At 29.9% G+C, this 19,580-nt stretch overlaps 1 protein-coding gene across 1 annotated transcript in view; it reads right to left on the bottom strand.

The window, feature by feature from the left end:
• LOC149777677 (uncharacterized) overlaps positions 1-19,580 on the bottom strand; it is a 193,720-nt gene that overhangs the window by 119,441 nt on the left and 54,699 nt on the right. The window contains exons 12-17 of the mRNA XM_089940394.1: positions 15,351-15,518; positions 9,714-10,049; positions 8,399-8,566; positions 5,170-5,201; positions 4,234-4,300; positions 1,179-1,349 (exon numbers count right to left, since the gene is read on the bottom strand). Of these exons, the coding sequence (XP_089796520.1) occupies positions 1,179-1,349; positions 4,234-4,300; positions 5,170-5,201; positions 8,399-8,566; positions 9,714-10,049; positions 15,351-15,518 (942 nt within the window). The remainder of the gene's footprint in view (positions 1-1,178; positions 1,350-4,233; positions 4,301-5,169; positions 5,202-8,398; positions 8,567-9,713; positions 10,050-15,350; positions 15,519-19,580) is intronic.

Raw genomic sequence — 19,580 nt, 5'->3', positions numbered from 1 at the left:
GCCAAGCATAAGAAGTACCATAATCACATCCTCAGTTTGGATGCCAAGCTTAAGAAGTACCACAATCACATCCTCAGTTTGGATGCCAAGCATAAGAAGTACCACAATCACATCCTCAGTTTGGATGCCAAGCATAAGAAGTACCACAATCACATCCTTAATTGTGATGCCAAGCATAAGAAGTACCACAATCACATCCTCAATTGTGATGCCAAGCATAAGAAGTACCACAATCACATCCTCAATTGTGATGCCAAGCATAAGAAGTACCACAATCACATCCTCAATTGTGATGCCAAGCATAAGAAGTACCATAATCACATCCTCAATTTTGATGCCTCTTTATTAAGTGAAACTGAAAAACCAGCATGAACTTGTTAGTACCATATAGAGCGAAATCTGTTAATAAAAAGACACTTAAGGGAACAATACATGTACTCTTTTAGTACAAGTTCCTTGGTTTGGAGGTTGAAAATAATTGCTGTGAATTCAATTATTTTTTATGAAAAGTGTAATTTTCATCATTTCTTAAATTAAAGAACTTGTGGAAGGTTTCATGTTGCTTTCACAAGAAGGATCACTGTTCACCAAGTCTTACAATTGGCATAGATGGAATCACTGTTCACCAAGTCTTAAAATACGCTATTTGCAGCAACCACAAAATCCCCACCAAATACGCACACTACAAAAAAGACTGATTTCACTATTAAAATAAAAATATAAATATTATATTCTAAACAATTATCTATTATAAATGTGTGTGTGTATGATTTGGATTTTTAATGTAGCTTTAACAATTTTTCAGTCATATAGTGATGATGTCCACAGTTTAGCAGTTTATAGTGATGTCTAGCACTGGGGCATCATGTCACAGACATGTAGCACCATGTCCCACCCAGTCACATTATCCTGACACTAGGCTGACCAGTCCTAACACTAACCTCTTAATGCTGAGCACCAAGCGAGGCAGTTGTTAGTACCATTTTTGTGAGTCTTTGGTATGACTTGGCCGGGGATCGAACCTACGACCTCCCACATCTGAGGCGGATGCTCAAACCACTAAGCCACCGGTGCAGTCTATTATAAATGTCATAAATCTGTTTCTTGTTGGCAGGTGCCCTGAACATGAGGTTGACCACCAAAGGTGATTTCATAACTTCAAGATTAAAAAGACTCACTGTAGCATTCCTGATAACACTGCTCATATGAAGAAAATCGGTTCAAGTTTCCTCCAACTCCCTTATAACTGAACTTCATACACATTCCCAATGAATAATTAAAGTAGTAACTGAGTATCTGTTGGTCCCCATAACCTGCATCCAAATCATCCATGCAATGGTCCGGGTAATCTAAAAAGTAAACAAAAAACATTAAAGAAAATATTGCCTCTAAAACTGACCAAAATACCTCTAGAGACAAAAACCTTTAGGCTTGTGTGGCACTTGTGTATAATACATTATTTATTAGCGTTTGGATGGTGAGACATTTTTGTATACTACATTATTCATTAACATTTAGGTAGGTGTAACATTTGTGTATAATACATTATTTAATAGCATTTAGGTTGGTGTAACATTTGTGTATAATACTTTATTCGTTAGGATTTAGGCCTGTGTGACCTTTGTGTATAATACATTAGCATTTAGGCAGGAGTGACATTTTTTTATAATACATGATTCATTAGCATTCAGGCTGTTGTGACATTTGTGTATAATTTATGATTCATTAGCATCTAGGCTGATGTACATTGTGCTTATCATCAAAATGTTGTGTTGACTGTACAGCTCTTATTACCATTAAAAGACAGTAAAATTATATTCATGTTCTTGTACATTGTTCTTCATGTCACTTTCTATGTAATCATCTAGTAATGAATGCCATGAAAGGCCTACCAAATGTCACTTTCTATATAATCATTGTAGTAATGAAAGCCATGAAAGACCTACCAAATGTCACTTTCTATATAATCATTGTAGTAATGAATGTCATGTAAGGCCTACAAAATGTCACTTTCTATGTAATCATCTAGTAATGAATGTCATGTAAGGCCTACAACATGTCACTTTATATATAATCATTGTAGTAATGAATGCCATGTAAGGCCTTCAAAATGTCACTTTCTATGTAATCATCTAGTAATGAATGCCATGAAAGGCCTACAACATGCCACTTTATATATAATCATTGTAGTAATGAATGTCATGTAAGGCCTACAAAATGTCACTTTCTATGTAATCATCTAGTAATGAATGCCATGAAAGGCCTACCAAATGTCACTTTATATATAATCATTACAGTAATGAATGCCATGAAAGACCTACCAAATGTCACTTTCTATATAATCATTGTAGTAATGAATGTCATGTAAGGCCTACAAAATGTCACTTTATATGTAATCATCTAGTAATGAATGTCATGTAAGGCCTACAACATGTCACTTTACATATAATCATTGTAGTAATGAATGCCATGTAAGGCCTTCAAAATGTCACTTTCTATGTAATCATCTAGTAATGAATGCCATGAAAGGCCTACAACATGCCACTTTATATATAATCATTGTAGTAATGAATGTCATGTAAGGCCTACAAAATGTCACTTTCTATGTAATCATCTAGTAATGAATGTCATGTAAGGCCTACAACATGTCACTTTATATATAATCATTGTTGTAATGAATGTCATGTAAGGCCTACAAAATGTCACTTTCTATGTAATCATCTAGTAATGAATGCCATGAAAGGCCTACAACATGTCACTTTATATATAATCATTGTAGTAATAAATGCCATGTAAGGCCTTCAAAATGTCACTTTCTATGTAATCATCTAGTAATGAATGTCATGTAAGGCCTACACAATGTCACTTTCTATATAATCATTGTAGTAATGAATGTCGTGTAAGGCCTACAAAATGTCACTTTCTATATAATCATTCTACAATTAATCATAAGTAAAACAAAGTAACATCTAACAATATAAGGTCAGATAAACAAACGTGTGAACAAGCTCTGTCAGATAAGACAAACAATGTTGTTGTTGTTGTTGTTAGAGGATTTAATGCCATTTTTCAGCACAAGATAGACTATTCATGGCAGCCATTGTAAATGATGGAGGAAGAATATGGGAAAACCCTGGAAAGAACAATTGACCCACAAGAAGCTACTGGGAGACTTTCTCACATGCCACAGTGGATGTACCCGAGACTCGAACTCATGCAGACAGAGGTGAGATGGCAGTAATCCATAATGGTGAGTGCTTTACACCATTCGGACACTCAGAGCCCCAAAGACAAACAAAAAAAGTGAAGACAGAAACAAAGAACAAAAGTGGCACAATCAGCATATTAAATACCGTATTTACTGTATATATTGGGACACCTTATTTGCTGGGACACCTTAAAATAATTTTTAAAGTAATTTTTTGTGCACTGTATGTTCAGGGACACATTATTTTCTTTGTGTCATAAGTTGTGGGACACCTTCATAATTATTCAAAAATTGATTGTCAGAAAATATACTCGAACTGATATTTGTTTTAGAAAAAATATAAAACTGTCTACTTGAGATAAAACTCTTCAATTCACTGCAACAGCATCTTGGCAACAATTCCTTCTCCTGCACATGTATAATCTATTCTTTCAGTGCAAGAATATTTTTCATTATTTTAAAAAATTTCATTATTTAGGTGCAAGCAATCCGCAAAGTTTGGTGAATGAGCTTACTCTAGAAAAAAGTTATTCCCCAAATACTACTTTTCTCTGAGTCACAATGGCTTTCACATTCAAATTTTTGTCCCAAAATTAAAAAACCTCTTCAATACCAAAGTGTGCAAGATCTCCACAAACTTTGGCAAAGTCTAGAACTGAAGATATTCTGCTAAAAAAAAACATTTTACTTTTTTCAGTCAGAAGGCACAGTAGCTTGGTAGATTGGTTGGTAGAGTATCAGACACATGATCCAATGGTTGCAGGTTCAATGTCTGATCAAGTCATTTCAACTTACAACATGACTGTCTTCTGACAATTTTAAACCAAGTCAATCTGAGGCCAACTCTGTACAATCCTGGCAATTTCTGAGCTAGAATTTTCTCAGTTTAATCTAAATATTTGTAAAATTTATGGAGCCAGTTATAAATCACAAAAGAAACAAATAAAGAACAAACAAGAGAAATAAGAAAAGAAAGATAAAACAATAAAGTAAAAGAAAAGAGAAATAATTTAAGTCCATCTTACCTTCACATTTTTGTTGTGTACCATTAAAGCTTACTGCACAAAACTGTAATGCTGTACAATTCAAATTCTGAAGAAGAAAAAATCAAAATTGAAAAAATCATCATCGTTATCACAATGAAATAAAACTTTTACATGTTCTTTGTCCAACTTGTACTCTGATGAAATGTCTTTCAGCCAGTGTATAGTCTTTTTAGTGAAATGTCTTTTAGTCAGTGTATGGTCTTGTACTCTGATGAAATGTGTTTTAGTAAGTATATAGTGTATACTCCGATGAAATGTCTTTTAGTCAGTGTAAAGTGAACCGTGTGAAATTTATTATGAGATAATTATACAACTCATATTGTCTTTTTCCTTGTAACCTTTCAACATGACATGACAGTGCCCAATATAAATACAGTGATAGATCAACGTAGAAATAAATTTCCCAAAATGATTTTGATATGGCCTTGAAACCCATTTAATTATGGTAACTTGATTAAAATGACTATCTACAACAACTCTCACTGCATAGAAAAAGTGACTTGATTAAAAAGACTATCTATAACAACTCTCACTGCATAGAAAAAGTGACTTGATTAAAAAGACTATCTACAACAACTCTCACTGCATAGAAAAAGTGACTTGATTAAAAAGACTATCTACAACAACTCTCACTGCATAGTAAAAGTGACTTGATTAAAAAGACTATCTACAACAACTCTAGCTGCATAGAAAAATTGACTTGATTAAAATGACTATCTACAACAACTCTCACAGCATAGAAAAAGTGACTTGATTAAAATGACTATCTATAATAACTCTCACAGCATAAACTATAGTGACTTGATTAAAATTAATATACAGAAATGCTTGTAGCAAAAAATCTGTCCATAATCATTATGTATTATAGATTATGCTGCTTTTGTTTGTTTTTTATATGAGAATTTTAATTCTTACTTCACAAGGCTTGGGAGGGTTATAGGCACTACCTGAAAATAGGAAAAGAGACAATACCTGTCATTTTTTCTTCTTCAATTTCAAATCTCAACATTTTGGAGGTTTCAACAGAATATGAAACAGGCACTGATAAAATTAATTATACACCTACTTACTACAATGTCACAATATGGTGCCTTTATCTAGTATAATATATAAATATAAATGTAATTGCAATAATGCAATCTTGACTGCTAACCATACAGAGTTGTCAGTGTAATAATGCAATCTTGACTGCTAACAATACAGAGTTGTCAGTGTAATAATGCAATCTTAACTGCTAACCATACAGAGTTGTCAGTGTAATAATGCAATCTTGACTGCTATCAATACAGAGTTGTCAGCATTATAAAATCATGACCATGATGAAATTCAAAGCATGAAAAATAGAAACAGTTTAACATTTTGACATTTCAACGAAATTTCTTTGTTTTGAATATGATATGTACATTAGCATAAGTATTATGTACCAAATGTTACAACAGTCAGCCATCATTGCTTCTTTATATCTGAAACCTGGCTAATAGTGCCTGCACTGTTTCAGGTGGAACATTGTGAGAGGCTCCAGTGGGGACTTGACATGAGAATGACAGCTTTAGTTTGACAGTCATTTACAGTGGGTTTGAGTAAATTGTTGGAACGTGGTGATATAGTCTTGTTAAAGAGAATGCTACTTATTTCCATTTGTATGTCAAGTCAGGCTACATCAAGTTATTCAGGCTTCTTCAATTGTCAAATTGTCACCAAGAAGCATTGAGGAAAATGTAGTTCCAGCCTTGTATGGTAACATGGAGTTTAAAAATATGACAGCAGTGTTTTCCTACTTTTGGGATTTAATGGTATAAATTCTGGCTCATTCTTGGGTTTGATAATTAATAGGTATACAATAAAGTACAATATTATGTACATTATTTAACTACTATGATACCATAAACAATATTTCACTATTATAACAACATACACAATATTTCACCACTATAGGAACATTCTCAGTATTTCATCCATGTACAGTGTGACCCCACAATAACATGGTAGTTGGCATCCATAGAACCAGAACATGTTATAGACCAAACCATGCTATAACCAACCAAGTCATTTAGCTAAAGAAAATGATGCATTTACCTAAAATATGGTAGGCCAAGAGGAGGTAATAAAAACGGGCATACAAATACATAATTTTGATTCAATGAAAATAAACTAGTCTGAAAAACACTTGTATATTGACAACTTACATTCTTGTAGTACAAACAATAATCCATTAAGTACAGTACTTGTATATAATAAATGCATGAATTTGAGTGTAGATCACATGTTATAAACTTCATGTATGACTCACATCCCATTAGAAAACACAAATAACATATTTTAAATTAATGGTAGTCCGTGTTTGGATCTATATTCGATTGTCACTTAACAATTCACTACAAATGTGGCCCATAGTACAAGACTATAGCTGCTTACATGCTACAGGTACATTTACCTAAATAGGCCAAGATTTTGTTCAGCTAAAGACATCTTTTGTACTTTTAAGAAATATCTTCTAATATCTTTTTGGAGGTTACAAACTCTAATAAATTTTTAAGGCCCATTGCTGTAACTATAAGGACTAATAAATTTTTAAAAGCTTATTGCCATAAATATAAGGACTAATAAATTTTTAGAGGCCCACTGCCATAAATATAAGGACTAACAAATTTTTAAAGGCCCACTGCCATAAATATAAGGACTAATACATTTTTAAAAGCCCATTGCCATAAATATAAGGACGAATAAATTTTTAAAGGCCCATTGCCATAAATATAAGGACTAATACATTTTTAAAGGTCCACTGCCATAAATATAAGGACTAATACATTTTTAAAGGCCCACTGCCATAAATATAGGGACTAATACATTTTTAAAAGCCCATTGCCATAAATATAAGGACTAACACATTTTTAAAGGCCCACTGCCATAAATATAGGGACTAATACATTTTTAAAAGCCCATTGCCATAAATATAAGGACTAACACATTTTTAAAGGCCCACTGCCATAAATATAAGGACTAATACCTTTTTAAAGGCCCACTGCCATAAATATAAGGACTAATACGTTTTTAAAAGCCCATTGCCATAAATATAAGGACTAATACATTTTTAAAGGCCCATTGCCATAAATATAATGAGCAATACATTTTTGAAGGTCCACTGCCATAAATATAAGGACTAATACATTTCTAAAGGCCCACTGCCATAAATATAAGGACTAATACATTTTTAAAGGCCCACTGCCATAAATATAAGGACTAATACATTTTTAAAGGCTCACTGCCATAAATATAAGGACTAATACATTTTTAAAAGCCCATTGCCATAAATATTAGGACTAATAAATTTTTAAGGCCCATTGCCATAACTATAAAGACTAATACATTTTTAAAGGCCAATTGCCATAAATATAAGGACTAATACATTTTTAAAAGCCCATTGCCATAATATTGCATTATTAGTAACTGTACCAAGTACAGCACATCATTAAGAAAAGTTTGTCATTTCTATATATCTTTATATTTTTAACAAGGTTTGGAGAGAGAAAAGCTATTGAAAATGCATTTATTATCATACGCTTCAATCCGATTATAACAAAGCTCGTCATTTATGTGTCCATTTTTGAAATGAAATATCAATTACTATAGAGTTCTTGTATGTGAGAATATGCTTATGCTAACTTATCGGTATTATCCTAAATGATTTTTAAGAAACTCTAAAATAAAATCTTAATCATGAGACTGTCCATGCTGGAAAAGAGATACGTATTCATAAACAAGACCAAAAACAGCCCTGCATTTCAGTCCAATACATTTTGAAATCTACTATTTGTTTGTCTCATGACAGATGACAGACATATTAAAAAAATTTCAAGAATGGCTTTTGACAGATTTTGTCATTTATTCATCCTAAGAAGGTATGTTTGTATTCATTTTTAGCTCAACTTGCTGCATGGTCAATTATACTTATTTTATGACCATGGAAACATCGTGTTGTGTGTCAAATGCCAGACAACAATTGTGTTTTGCTACTCAGTAAGTCATATTTCCAATCAAAAGTTTTGTATCAGGCTTGAAATATGAGCTTCGATCACCAATGCTGAATTGGTTGTAATTACAAACAAGATGCAAGCTTATTAATGAGGAGATGTTGCTAACTTACGGCATATGATATTGCACTCAAACGCTGTACCAAATTTGTTGTCATTGCCACCACATCCTGTGTAATTGAAAGGCTCACACTTGCCACTCACGGTGTTGAAAAACCACAATTTCTGCTGATCCAAACATGTCCCAGCATCCTTTGGATACAGGCACTTAGGTACCATATCTATGAATAAAGAAAGAAAATTGAACATGAATATTTTTTACCTTTGTCCAAAAGAAGATTCCTAAGTCCATGAAATATAATTAAACATGTATAATAAATATCTAATAATGAACAAAGAGGATATCTGTGTCCTATTTTCCAGTCTGAGTTAGTTCAAATTGTATCTCCTTTCTCTCCTCTAAATAATGATAATAATAATAATAATAATAATGAGGACTTTGTATAGCACCTAATCTTCAGAAGCCCTAAGCGCTTTACAACATTAGACAACACCTATAACATAAAAAACATATATAATGAATGACTACAAAAAACAAACACCATGAAATTAAAAAACAAAAAAACATGCTGAAATATTTAAGGTAGGAAACATTATTAGGTCTTTAAGTTTGTTCTTGCAGTCAAAATAAGTGAGTTTTAAGAGCACTTTTGAATGGGATCACTGTGTCTTTGTGTCTAAGTTCAGTGGGCAATTCGTTCCATGTTGCTGGGCCCTGGTATGGTATATAATTTTCATGCTATTTGAATTCTAAAGACTAAATGTCAAGATAGAAAACAAGCTATTAAAGCATTCCATAGTACTGTACCAAAACATATTTTAAAGGCTAGATATCAATAGTAGAAAAGAGATTATTAAAGCATTCCATAGTACTGTACCAAAACATATTTTAAAGGCTAGATATCAATAGTAGAAAAGAGATTATTAAAGCATTTCATAGTACTGTACCGAAACATATTTTAAATGCTAGATATCAATAGTAGAAAACAGATTATTAAAGCATTCCATAGTACTGTACCAAAACATATTTTAAAGGCTAGATATCAATAGTAGAAAACAGATTATTAAAGCATTTCATAGTACTGTACCAAAACATATTTTAAAGGCTAGATATCAACAGTAGAAAACAGATTATTAAAGCATTCCATAGTACTGCACCAAAACATATTTTAAAGGGTAGATATCAATAGTAGAAAACAGATTATTAAAGCATTCCATAGTACTGTACCAAAACATATTTTAAAGGCTAGATATCAACAGTAGAAAACAGATTATTAAAGCATTCCATAGTACTGTACCAAAACATATTTTAAAGGCTAGATATCAATAGTAGAAAGCAGATTATTAAAGCATTTTGGAGTGCTCTACCTTGATATATTCTCGGCTTTGAACAGTCCACCAGTCCAGGTTCAGGTGCATACTGTTTGGTTTTATCCTCAATCGACGTTGTCGTATTCACACAATAGCATACTTTTAGTCGGTCATCAACATTGGTAGCACACTGAATCTGAGTAAACAGTCCATTAGAGGTGCAACTCGTTTGAGGAAGATAGAATTTGCCTACTATGTTGGCTTTTGCTATTTGGATAACCGTGTTCATGACCCTGGTTAATTCCATAGGCAAGCGGTTACCGAAATTCAAATTTCCCATCAAGGCACTGTAAATATCATCCATATGCGATTTGGTAAGAAGGCAGAGTGGTTCTGAAAATAGACAACAGGCTTAGTGTAATGCATACACAATATCAATGCACATTGGGTTTTTTGTTTTTCTTGCTAGATAAAATATTCCAAAAACATCAATCAAGGTTTAAAATAAATTCAATAATACTGGAAGATAACCCAAAAAATTCAGTAATAATTTTTAACAAGGATCAATCCAGAGGGGTGCAGTGGGACTGTGTATAGATGAGCACATGTTTTAGCACCTAAATGAGTAGAAACAACTGGATTGTCTCATAGGGCAATTTTTCTTTACAGTTATGTAGTTTCAATTATGCTCTAGAAACACCTAAAATGCCAGAGCTTTCTGGTTTGCCCTCATGCCACCAACCAGGGGGTTCTATCCCACAGGCCCCTTGTTTTCTGGTATAAAAAAAACCCAACAAATAAATGATATTCTTTGCACCACTCCAGATTAAATAAACAATAATAAGCATGTATGTACAAGATTTTACAGGACAATCCTGGCTATAGAGTGCTAAATAAAAGTAAAGTTCTAACAAAAAAAATGTAATGATGATCAAGCCTTTAAAGTAAACATGACTATGAAGCCTGCAAGACAGATCAATAAAAGTGTGATGGACAGATAGAAAAATAGAAAAGATTTTTTGAGTTATTTCCCCCTTAATTCCAACAAACTCCTGAGTAGAATAAACACCAGCATTAGACCCTGATCTGCCTGTGAATTGTGGGACAACAGATTTAGACCCAATCTGATTGTTAACTGTGGGATGCCAGATATAGACCCTGATCTGATGGTAAACTGTGGGCTGCCAGATACAGACCCTGATCTGATGGTTAACTGGGATGCCAGCTATAGACCCTGATCTGCTGGTTAACTGTGGGATGCCAGATATAGACCCTGATCCTATGGTTAACTGTGGGATGCCAGATATAGACCCTGATCTGATGGTTAACTGTGGGATGCCAGATATAGACCCTGATCCTATGGTTAACTGTGGGATGCCAGATATAGACCCTGATCTGATGGTTAACTGTGGGATGCCAGATATAGACCCTGATCCTATGGTTAACTGTGGGATGCCAGATATAGACCCTGATCTGATGGTTAACTGGGATGCCAGATATAGACCCTGATCTGCTGGTTAACTGTGGGATGCCAGTTACAGACCCTGATCTGCTGGTTAACTGTGGGATGCCAGATTTAACTGTGTCCTTGTTGTCAATGCTATATTCTGAATAATTCTGAATATGTACACTATTTCTCTTTGCCTCTGATGTCCAAACCAAAAGTGGAAGTGTGTACGCTATTATAAATATGTCATACAATTGCTATTTTAGGGTGTCTGGTGTACCTCTACAACATGTAAGGTGCAGTGTCAGATTTGGATCACATTTGGAGCTTGATACAGTTGCTCCTCTATTGTGTCTGTGTGTCTCTCAACAATGTGTAGCATTTTCAGACTTGGCTTATAGTTGGTGTCTGTGGTGTCTCTCTACATGGTGTAGTACTTTCAGATTTGGCTTACAGTTGGTGTTTGTGGTGTCTTTAACATGGTGTAGTACTTTCAGATTTGGATTACAATTTGGTGTCTGTGGTGTCTCTCTACATGGTGTAGTACTTTCAGATTTTGATCACAGTTTGCAAGCTGACTTACACAAACTTTCATTGCAAAACTTTAACTGAGGTCAATTTAAAAATTAACTCTGAAATTATTTTCAACTTAGCATTAAGTTTAATCTAAACTTTAACACTGGAATTAATTTAAATCTTAACATTGAAGGTAAAATAAACTTTAACACTGGAATTAATTTAAATCTTAACATTGAAGGTAAAATAAACTTTAACACTGGAATTAATTTAAATCTTAACATTGAGGGTAATATAAACTTTAACACTGGAATTAATTTAAATCTTAACATTGAGGGTAATATAAACTTTAACACTGGAATTAATTTAAATCTTAACATTGAAGGTAATATAAACTTTAACACTGGAATTAATTTAAATCTTAACATTGAAGGTAAAATAAACTTTAACACTGGAATTAATTTAAATCTTAACATTGAAGGTAAAATAAACTTTAACACTGGAATTAATTTAAATCTTAACATTGAAGGTAAAATAAACTTTAACACTGGAATTAATTTAAATCTTAACATTGAGGGTAAAATAAACTTTAACACTGGAATTAATTTAAATCTTAACATTGAGGGTAATATAAACTTTAACACTGGAATTAATTTAAATCTTAACATTGAGGGTAAAATAAACTTTAACACTGGAATTAATTTAAATCTTAACATTGAGGGTAATATAAACTTTAACACTGGAATTAATTTAAATCTTAACATTGAAGGTAATATAAACTTTAACACTGGAATTAATTTAAATCTTAACATTGAAGGTAAAATAAACTTTAACACTGGAATTAATTTAAATCTTAACATTGAAGGTAAAATAAACTTTAACACTGGAATTAATTTAAATCCTAACATTGAGGGTAATATAAACATTAACACTGGAATTAATTTAAATCTTAACATTGAGGGTAATATAAACTTTAACACTGGAATTAATTTAAATCTTAACATTGAAGGTAAAATAAACATTAACACTGGAATTAATTTAAATCTTAACATTGAGGGTAATATAAACTTTAACACTGGAATTAATTTAAATCTTAACATTGAGGGTAATATAAACTTTAACACTGGAATTAATTTAAATCATAACATTGAGGGTAAAATAAACTTTAACACTGGAATTAATTTAAATCATAACATTGAGGGTAATATAAACTTTAACACTGGAATTAATTTAAATCTTAACATTGAAGGTAATATAAACTTTAACACTGGAATTAATTTAAATCTTAACATTGAAGGTAATATAAACATTAACACTGGAATTAATTTAAATCTTAACATTGAAGGTAATATAAACATTAACACTGGAATTAATTTAAATCTTAACACTGAAGGTAATATAAACATTAACACTGGAATTAATTTAAATCTTAACATTGAAGGTAAAATAAACTTTAACACTGGAATTAATTTAAATCTTAACATTGAAGGTAAAATAAACTTTTACACTGGAATTAATTTAAATCTTAACATTGAAGGTAATATAAACTTTAACACTGGAATTAATTTAAATCTTAACATTGAGGGTAAAATAAACTTTAACACTGGAATTAATTTAAATCTTAACATTGAGGGTAAAATAAACTTTAACACTGGAATTAATTTAAATCTTAACATTGAGGGTAATATAAACTTTAACACTGGAATTAATTTAAATCTTAACATTGAGGGTAAAATAAACTTTAACACTGGAATTAATTTAAATCTTAACATTGAGGGTAATATAAACTTTAACACTGGAATTAATTTAAATCTTAACATTGAGGGTAATATAAACTTTAACACTGGAATTAATTTAAATCTTAACATTGAGGGTAATATAAACTTTAACACTGGAATTAATTTAAATCTTAACATTGAGGGTAAAATAAACTTTAACACTGGAATTAATTTAAATCTTAACATTGAGGGTAAAATAAACTTTAACACTGGAATTAATTTAAATCTTAACATTGAGGGTAAAATAAACTTTAACACTGGAATTAATTTAAATCTTAACATTGAGGGTAATATAAACTTTAACACTGGAATTAATTTAAATCTTAACATTGAGGGTAAAATAAACTTTAACACTGGAATTAATTTAAATCTTAACATTGAGGGTAATATAAACTTTAACACTGGAATTAATTTAAATCTTAACATTGAGGGTAATATAAACTTTAACACTGGAATTAATTTAAATCTTAACATTGAGGGTAAAATAAACTTTAACACTGGAATTAATTTAAATCTTAACATTGAGGGTAAAATAAACTTTAACACTGGAATTAATTTAAATCTTAACATTGAGGGTAATATAAACTTTAACACTGGAATTAATTTAAATCTTAACATTGAGGGTAAAATAAACTTTAACACTGGAATTAATTTAAATCTTAACATTGAGGGTAATATAAACTTTAACACTGGAATTAATTTAAATCTTAACATCGAGGGTAATATAAACTTTAACACTGGAATTTATTTAAATCTTAACATTGAGGGTAATATAAACTTTAACACTGGAATTAATTTAAATCTTAACATTGAAGGTAAAATAAACTTTAACACTGGAATTAATTTAAATCTTAACATTGAAGGTAAAATAAACTTTAACACTGGAATTTATTTAAATCTTAACATTGAAGGTAATATAAACTTTAACACTGGAATTTATTTAAATCTTAACATCGAGGGTAATATAAACTTTAACACTGGAATTAATTTAAATCTTAACATTGAAGGTAATATAAACTTTAACACTGGAATTAATTTAAATCTTAACATTGAAGGTAATATAAACTTTAACACTGGAATTAATTTAAATCTTAACATTGAAGGTAATATGAACATTAACACTGGAATTAATTTAAATCTTAACATTGAAGGTAATATAAACTTTAATATAAACTTTAACACTGAGGTTATTCATGGGTGTGGAGAGACAGGTGAGTGGACATGTTCGTGATTATCAAAGTGACAACTGTGATGAACATCAGCTTAAAATATAAGAATAAAATGAAACATAAGACTTATTAAAACTTATGTGGATTAGGTAGACTTGACACATTCTTTTGACAGATAAATCACTAAAACTTACGTGGATTAGGCAGACTTGACACATTCTTTTGACAAATACTCATTAAAACTTACATGGATTAGGCAGACTTGACACATTCTTTTGCCAGAAGAATCATTACAAACTTACATGGATTAGGCAGACTTGACACATTCTTTTGCCAAAAGAACCATTCAAACTTATGTGGATTAGGCAGACTTGACACATTGTTTTGACAAAAGACTCATTAAAAACACATGGATTAGGCAGACTTGACACATTCTTTTGACAAATAAATCATTAAAACTTACGTGGATTAGGCAGACTTGACACATTCTTTTGACAAAAGACTCATTAAAAACTTACGTGGATTAGGCAGACTTGACATTCTTTTTGCAAAAGAACCATTAAAACTTATGTAGATTAGGCAGACTTGACACATTCTTTTGACAAAAGACTCATTATAAACATGTGGATTAGGCAGACTTGACACATTCTTTTGACAGAAGACTCATTAAAAACATGTGGATTAGGCAGACTTGACACATTCTTTTGACAAAAGACTCATTAAAAACATGTGGATTAGGCAGACTTGACACATTCTTTTGACAGAAGAATCACTAAAAACTTACGTGGATTAGGCAGACTTGACACATTCTTTTGACAGAAGAAACCATGGAAACCTGGTTGACAGGAGCACAACCTGAGCAGATAGGGTACAGGAGAACATGTGGCTCCATTTTCACAATAGGATCCAAACATTGCACAAATATCATCACCATTAAGGTTTTTGAAATCATCTGTCAAAAAATATATTACAGTAAAACATTCAATTATTTTGTACATCAACAATCCAGACTTTTCACTAATCTAGATCTAGGGATGTTTTAATTTGGATTTTGGCAATGTAAATCAACAATTCAGAATTTTAACTCATCCAGAATGTTTTGGATGTTTTAATTTGGATTTTGGCAATGTAAATCAACAATTCAGACTTTTAACTTATGCAGAATGTTTAGAATGTTTTAATTTGGATTTTGGCAATGTAAATCAACAATTCAGACTTTTAACTCATCCAGAATGTTTTGGATGTTTTAATTTGGATTTTGGTACATCACTGCAAGACGTGAAGGCATATCTGGCTGATGTATGTAAAATGCCTTTCACACCAAGGTAGCAATGACAATGTCCCCATAATTTGTTTTTCATTATTATTATTATTATTTTTATTATTATTCAGACAATATTATATCCAGACTAAAAGCCATGTCTAGACAAACATTCCAATGATACATATTCCAATGATACATATTCCAATGACACATATTCCAATGATACATATTCCAATGATACATATTCCAATGATACATATTTCATAGTACAGATAATCACTGTACTAGTTTAGTGTAATTACTATTCATTAGTGAAATTTGCATTTTAGCAACCTAAATTTTTTAAAATTAATTTATATTACACATTTTGTTTAACTTTGTTGTGATTTATATTAGACACACTGCATACGTATGTTGTGATTCATATTAGACATATAAGTTTGTTGTGTTTTTATAATACACATATTTTATAACTAAGCTGTGATTTATTTTACATGTGTAAATAATGTGATTTAATCATTTATATAATATATGTTGTATAACTGCATTGTGATTTATATTTCACATACTGTACAACAGTATAATGATACATAATACATATTCTATAAATATGTGATTTATATTACACATATTGTATAACTTTGTTTTGATTTATATTACACATATTGTATAACTTTGTTGTGATTGATATTACACATATTGTATAATTTTGTTGTGATTTATATTACACATATTGTATAACTTTGTTGTGATTTATATTACACATATTGTATAACTTTGTTGTGATTGATATTACACATACTGTATAACTTTGTTGTGATTGATATTACGCATACTGTATAACTTTGTTTTGATTGATATTATGCATATTGTATAACTTTGTTGTGATTTATATTACACATATTGTATAACTTTGTTGTGATTGATATTACACATACTGTATAACTTTGTTGTGATTTATATTACACATACTGTATAACTTTGTTGTGATTGATATTACACATATTGTATAACTTTGTTGTGATTGATATTACGCATATTGTATAACTTTGTTTTGATTGATATTACACATATTGTATAACTTTGTTGTGATTTATATTACACATATTGTATAACTTTGTTGTGATTGATATTACACATACTGTATAACTTTGTTGTGATTGATATTACACATATTGTATAACTTTGTTGTGATTGATATTACACATACTGTATAACTTTGTTGTGATTTATATTACACATATTGTATAACTTTGTTGTGATTTATATTACACATATTGTATAACTTTGTTGTGATTGATATTACACATATTGTATAATTTTGTTGTGATTGACATTACACATACTGTATAACTTTGTTGTGATTTATATTACACATACTGTATAATTTTGTTGTGATTGACATTACACATACTGTATAACTTTGTTGTGATTGATATTACACATACTGTATAACTTTGTTGTGATTTATATTACACATACTGTATAACTTTGTTGTGATTGATATTACACATATTGTATAACTTTGTTGTGATTGATATTACACTTATTGTATAACTTTGTTGTGATTTATATTACACATATTGTATAACTTTGTTGTGATTGATATGAGATATAGTATAACTTTGTTGTGATTCATATTACACATACTGTATAACTGCATTGTGTTTCATATTAAACATATTGCATAACTTTGTTGTGATTGATATTACACATATTGTATAACTTTGTTGTGATGGATATTACGCATACTGTATAACTTTGTTGTGATTTATATTACACATACTGTATAACTTTGTTGTGATTGATATTACACATATTGTATAACTTTGTTGTGATTGACATTACACATACTGTATAACTTTGTTGTGATTTATATTACACATACTGTATAACTTTGTTGTGATTGATATTACACATATTGTATAACTTTGTTGTGATTGATATTACACATACTGTATAACTTTGTTGTGATTGATATTACACATACTGTATAACTTTGTTGTGATTTATATTACACATAATGTATAACTTTGTTTTGATTTATATTACACATATTGTATAACTTTGTTGTGATTGACATTACACATATTGTATAATTTTGTTGTGATTGACATTACACATACTGTATAACTTTGTTGTGATTGATATTACACATACTGTATAACTTTGTTGTGATTTATATTACACATACTGTATAACTTTGTTGTGATTGATATTACACATATTGTATAACTTTGTTGTGATTGATATTACACTTATTGTATAACTTTGTTGTGATTTATATTACACATATTGTATAACTTTGTTGTGATTGATATGAGATATAGTATAACTTTGTTGTGATTCATATTACACATACTGTATAACTGCATTGTGTTTCATATTAAACATATTGCATAACTTTGTTGTGATTGATATTACACATATTGTATAACTTTGTTGTGATGGATATTACGCATACTGTATAACTTTGTTGTGATTGATATTACACATACTGTATAACTTTGTTGTGATTGATATTACACATATTGTATAACTTTGTTGTGATGGATATTACGCATACTGTATAACTTTGTTGTGATTGATATTACACATACTGTATAACTTTGTTGTGATTGATATTACACATATTGTATAACTTTGTTGTGATTTATATTACACATATTGTATAACTTTGTTGTGATTGATATTATACATATTGTATAACTCTGTTGTGATTGATATTACACATATTGTATAACTAAAATGTGATTCATTTTACATATGTGTAACTACATTGTGATTTATTCATTGATATTACATATACTGTATAACTACATTGTGATTAATATTACAAATACTGTACACTTATATTGGATTTATATTACACATACTGTACAATTATATTGGATTTATATTACACATACTGTACACATATATTGAATTTATATTACACATACTGTACACTTATATTGGATTTATGTTACACATACTGTACACTTATACTGAGATTCATACTATACATTCTGTATAGTATGTTTTTTTATATTGTATAGATTGTACAATTAAGGCATTATGTATACATTCATATTACACATATTTTATAACTACATTGTGATTTATTCATTTATATAACACTTAACACATATTTTATAACTACATTGTGATTTATTCATTTATATAACACACATTTTATAACTACATTGTGATTTATTCATTTATATAACACATATTTTATAACTACATTGTGATTTATTCATTTATATAACACTTAAAACATATTTTATAACTACATTGTAATTTATTCATTTATATAACACATATTTTATAACTACATTGTAATTTATTCATTTACATAACACACATTTTATAACTACATTGTGATTTATTCATTTAGATAACATATTTTATAACTACATTGTGATTTATTCATTTATATAACACATATTTTATAACTACATTGTGATTTATTCATTTATATAACACTTAACACATATTTTATAACTACATTGTGATTTATTCATTTACATAACACATATTTTATAACTACATTGTGATTTATTCATTTATATAACACATATTTTATAACTACATTGTGATTTATTCATTTATATAACACTTAACACATATTTTCTAACTACATTGTGATTTATTCATTTATATAACACTTAACACATATTTTATAACTACATTGTGATTTATTCATTTACATAACACTTAACACATATTTTATAACTACATTGTGATTTGTTCATTTATATAACACAT

The sequence above is a fragment of the Sinohyriopsis cumingii genome, chromosome 17 (assembly GCF_028554795.1).
Source record: "Sinohyriopsis cumingii isolate HCF-2022 chromosome 17, ASM2855479v2, whole genome shotgun sequence".
NCBI classification, from domain to species: domain Eukaryota; kingdom Metazoa; phylum Mollusca; class Bivalvia; order Unionida; family Unionidae; genus Sinohyriopsis; species Sinohyriopsis cumingii.
Note: the sequence above shows the minus strand (reverse complement) of the source record. Positions and strands in the feature narration are given on the sequence as shown.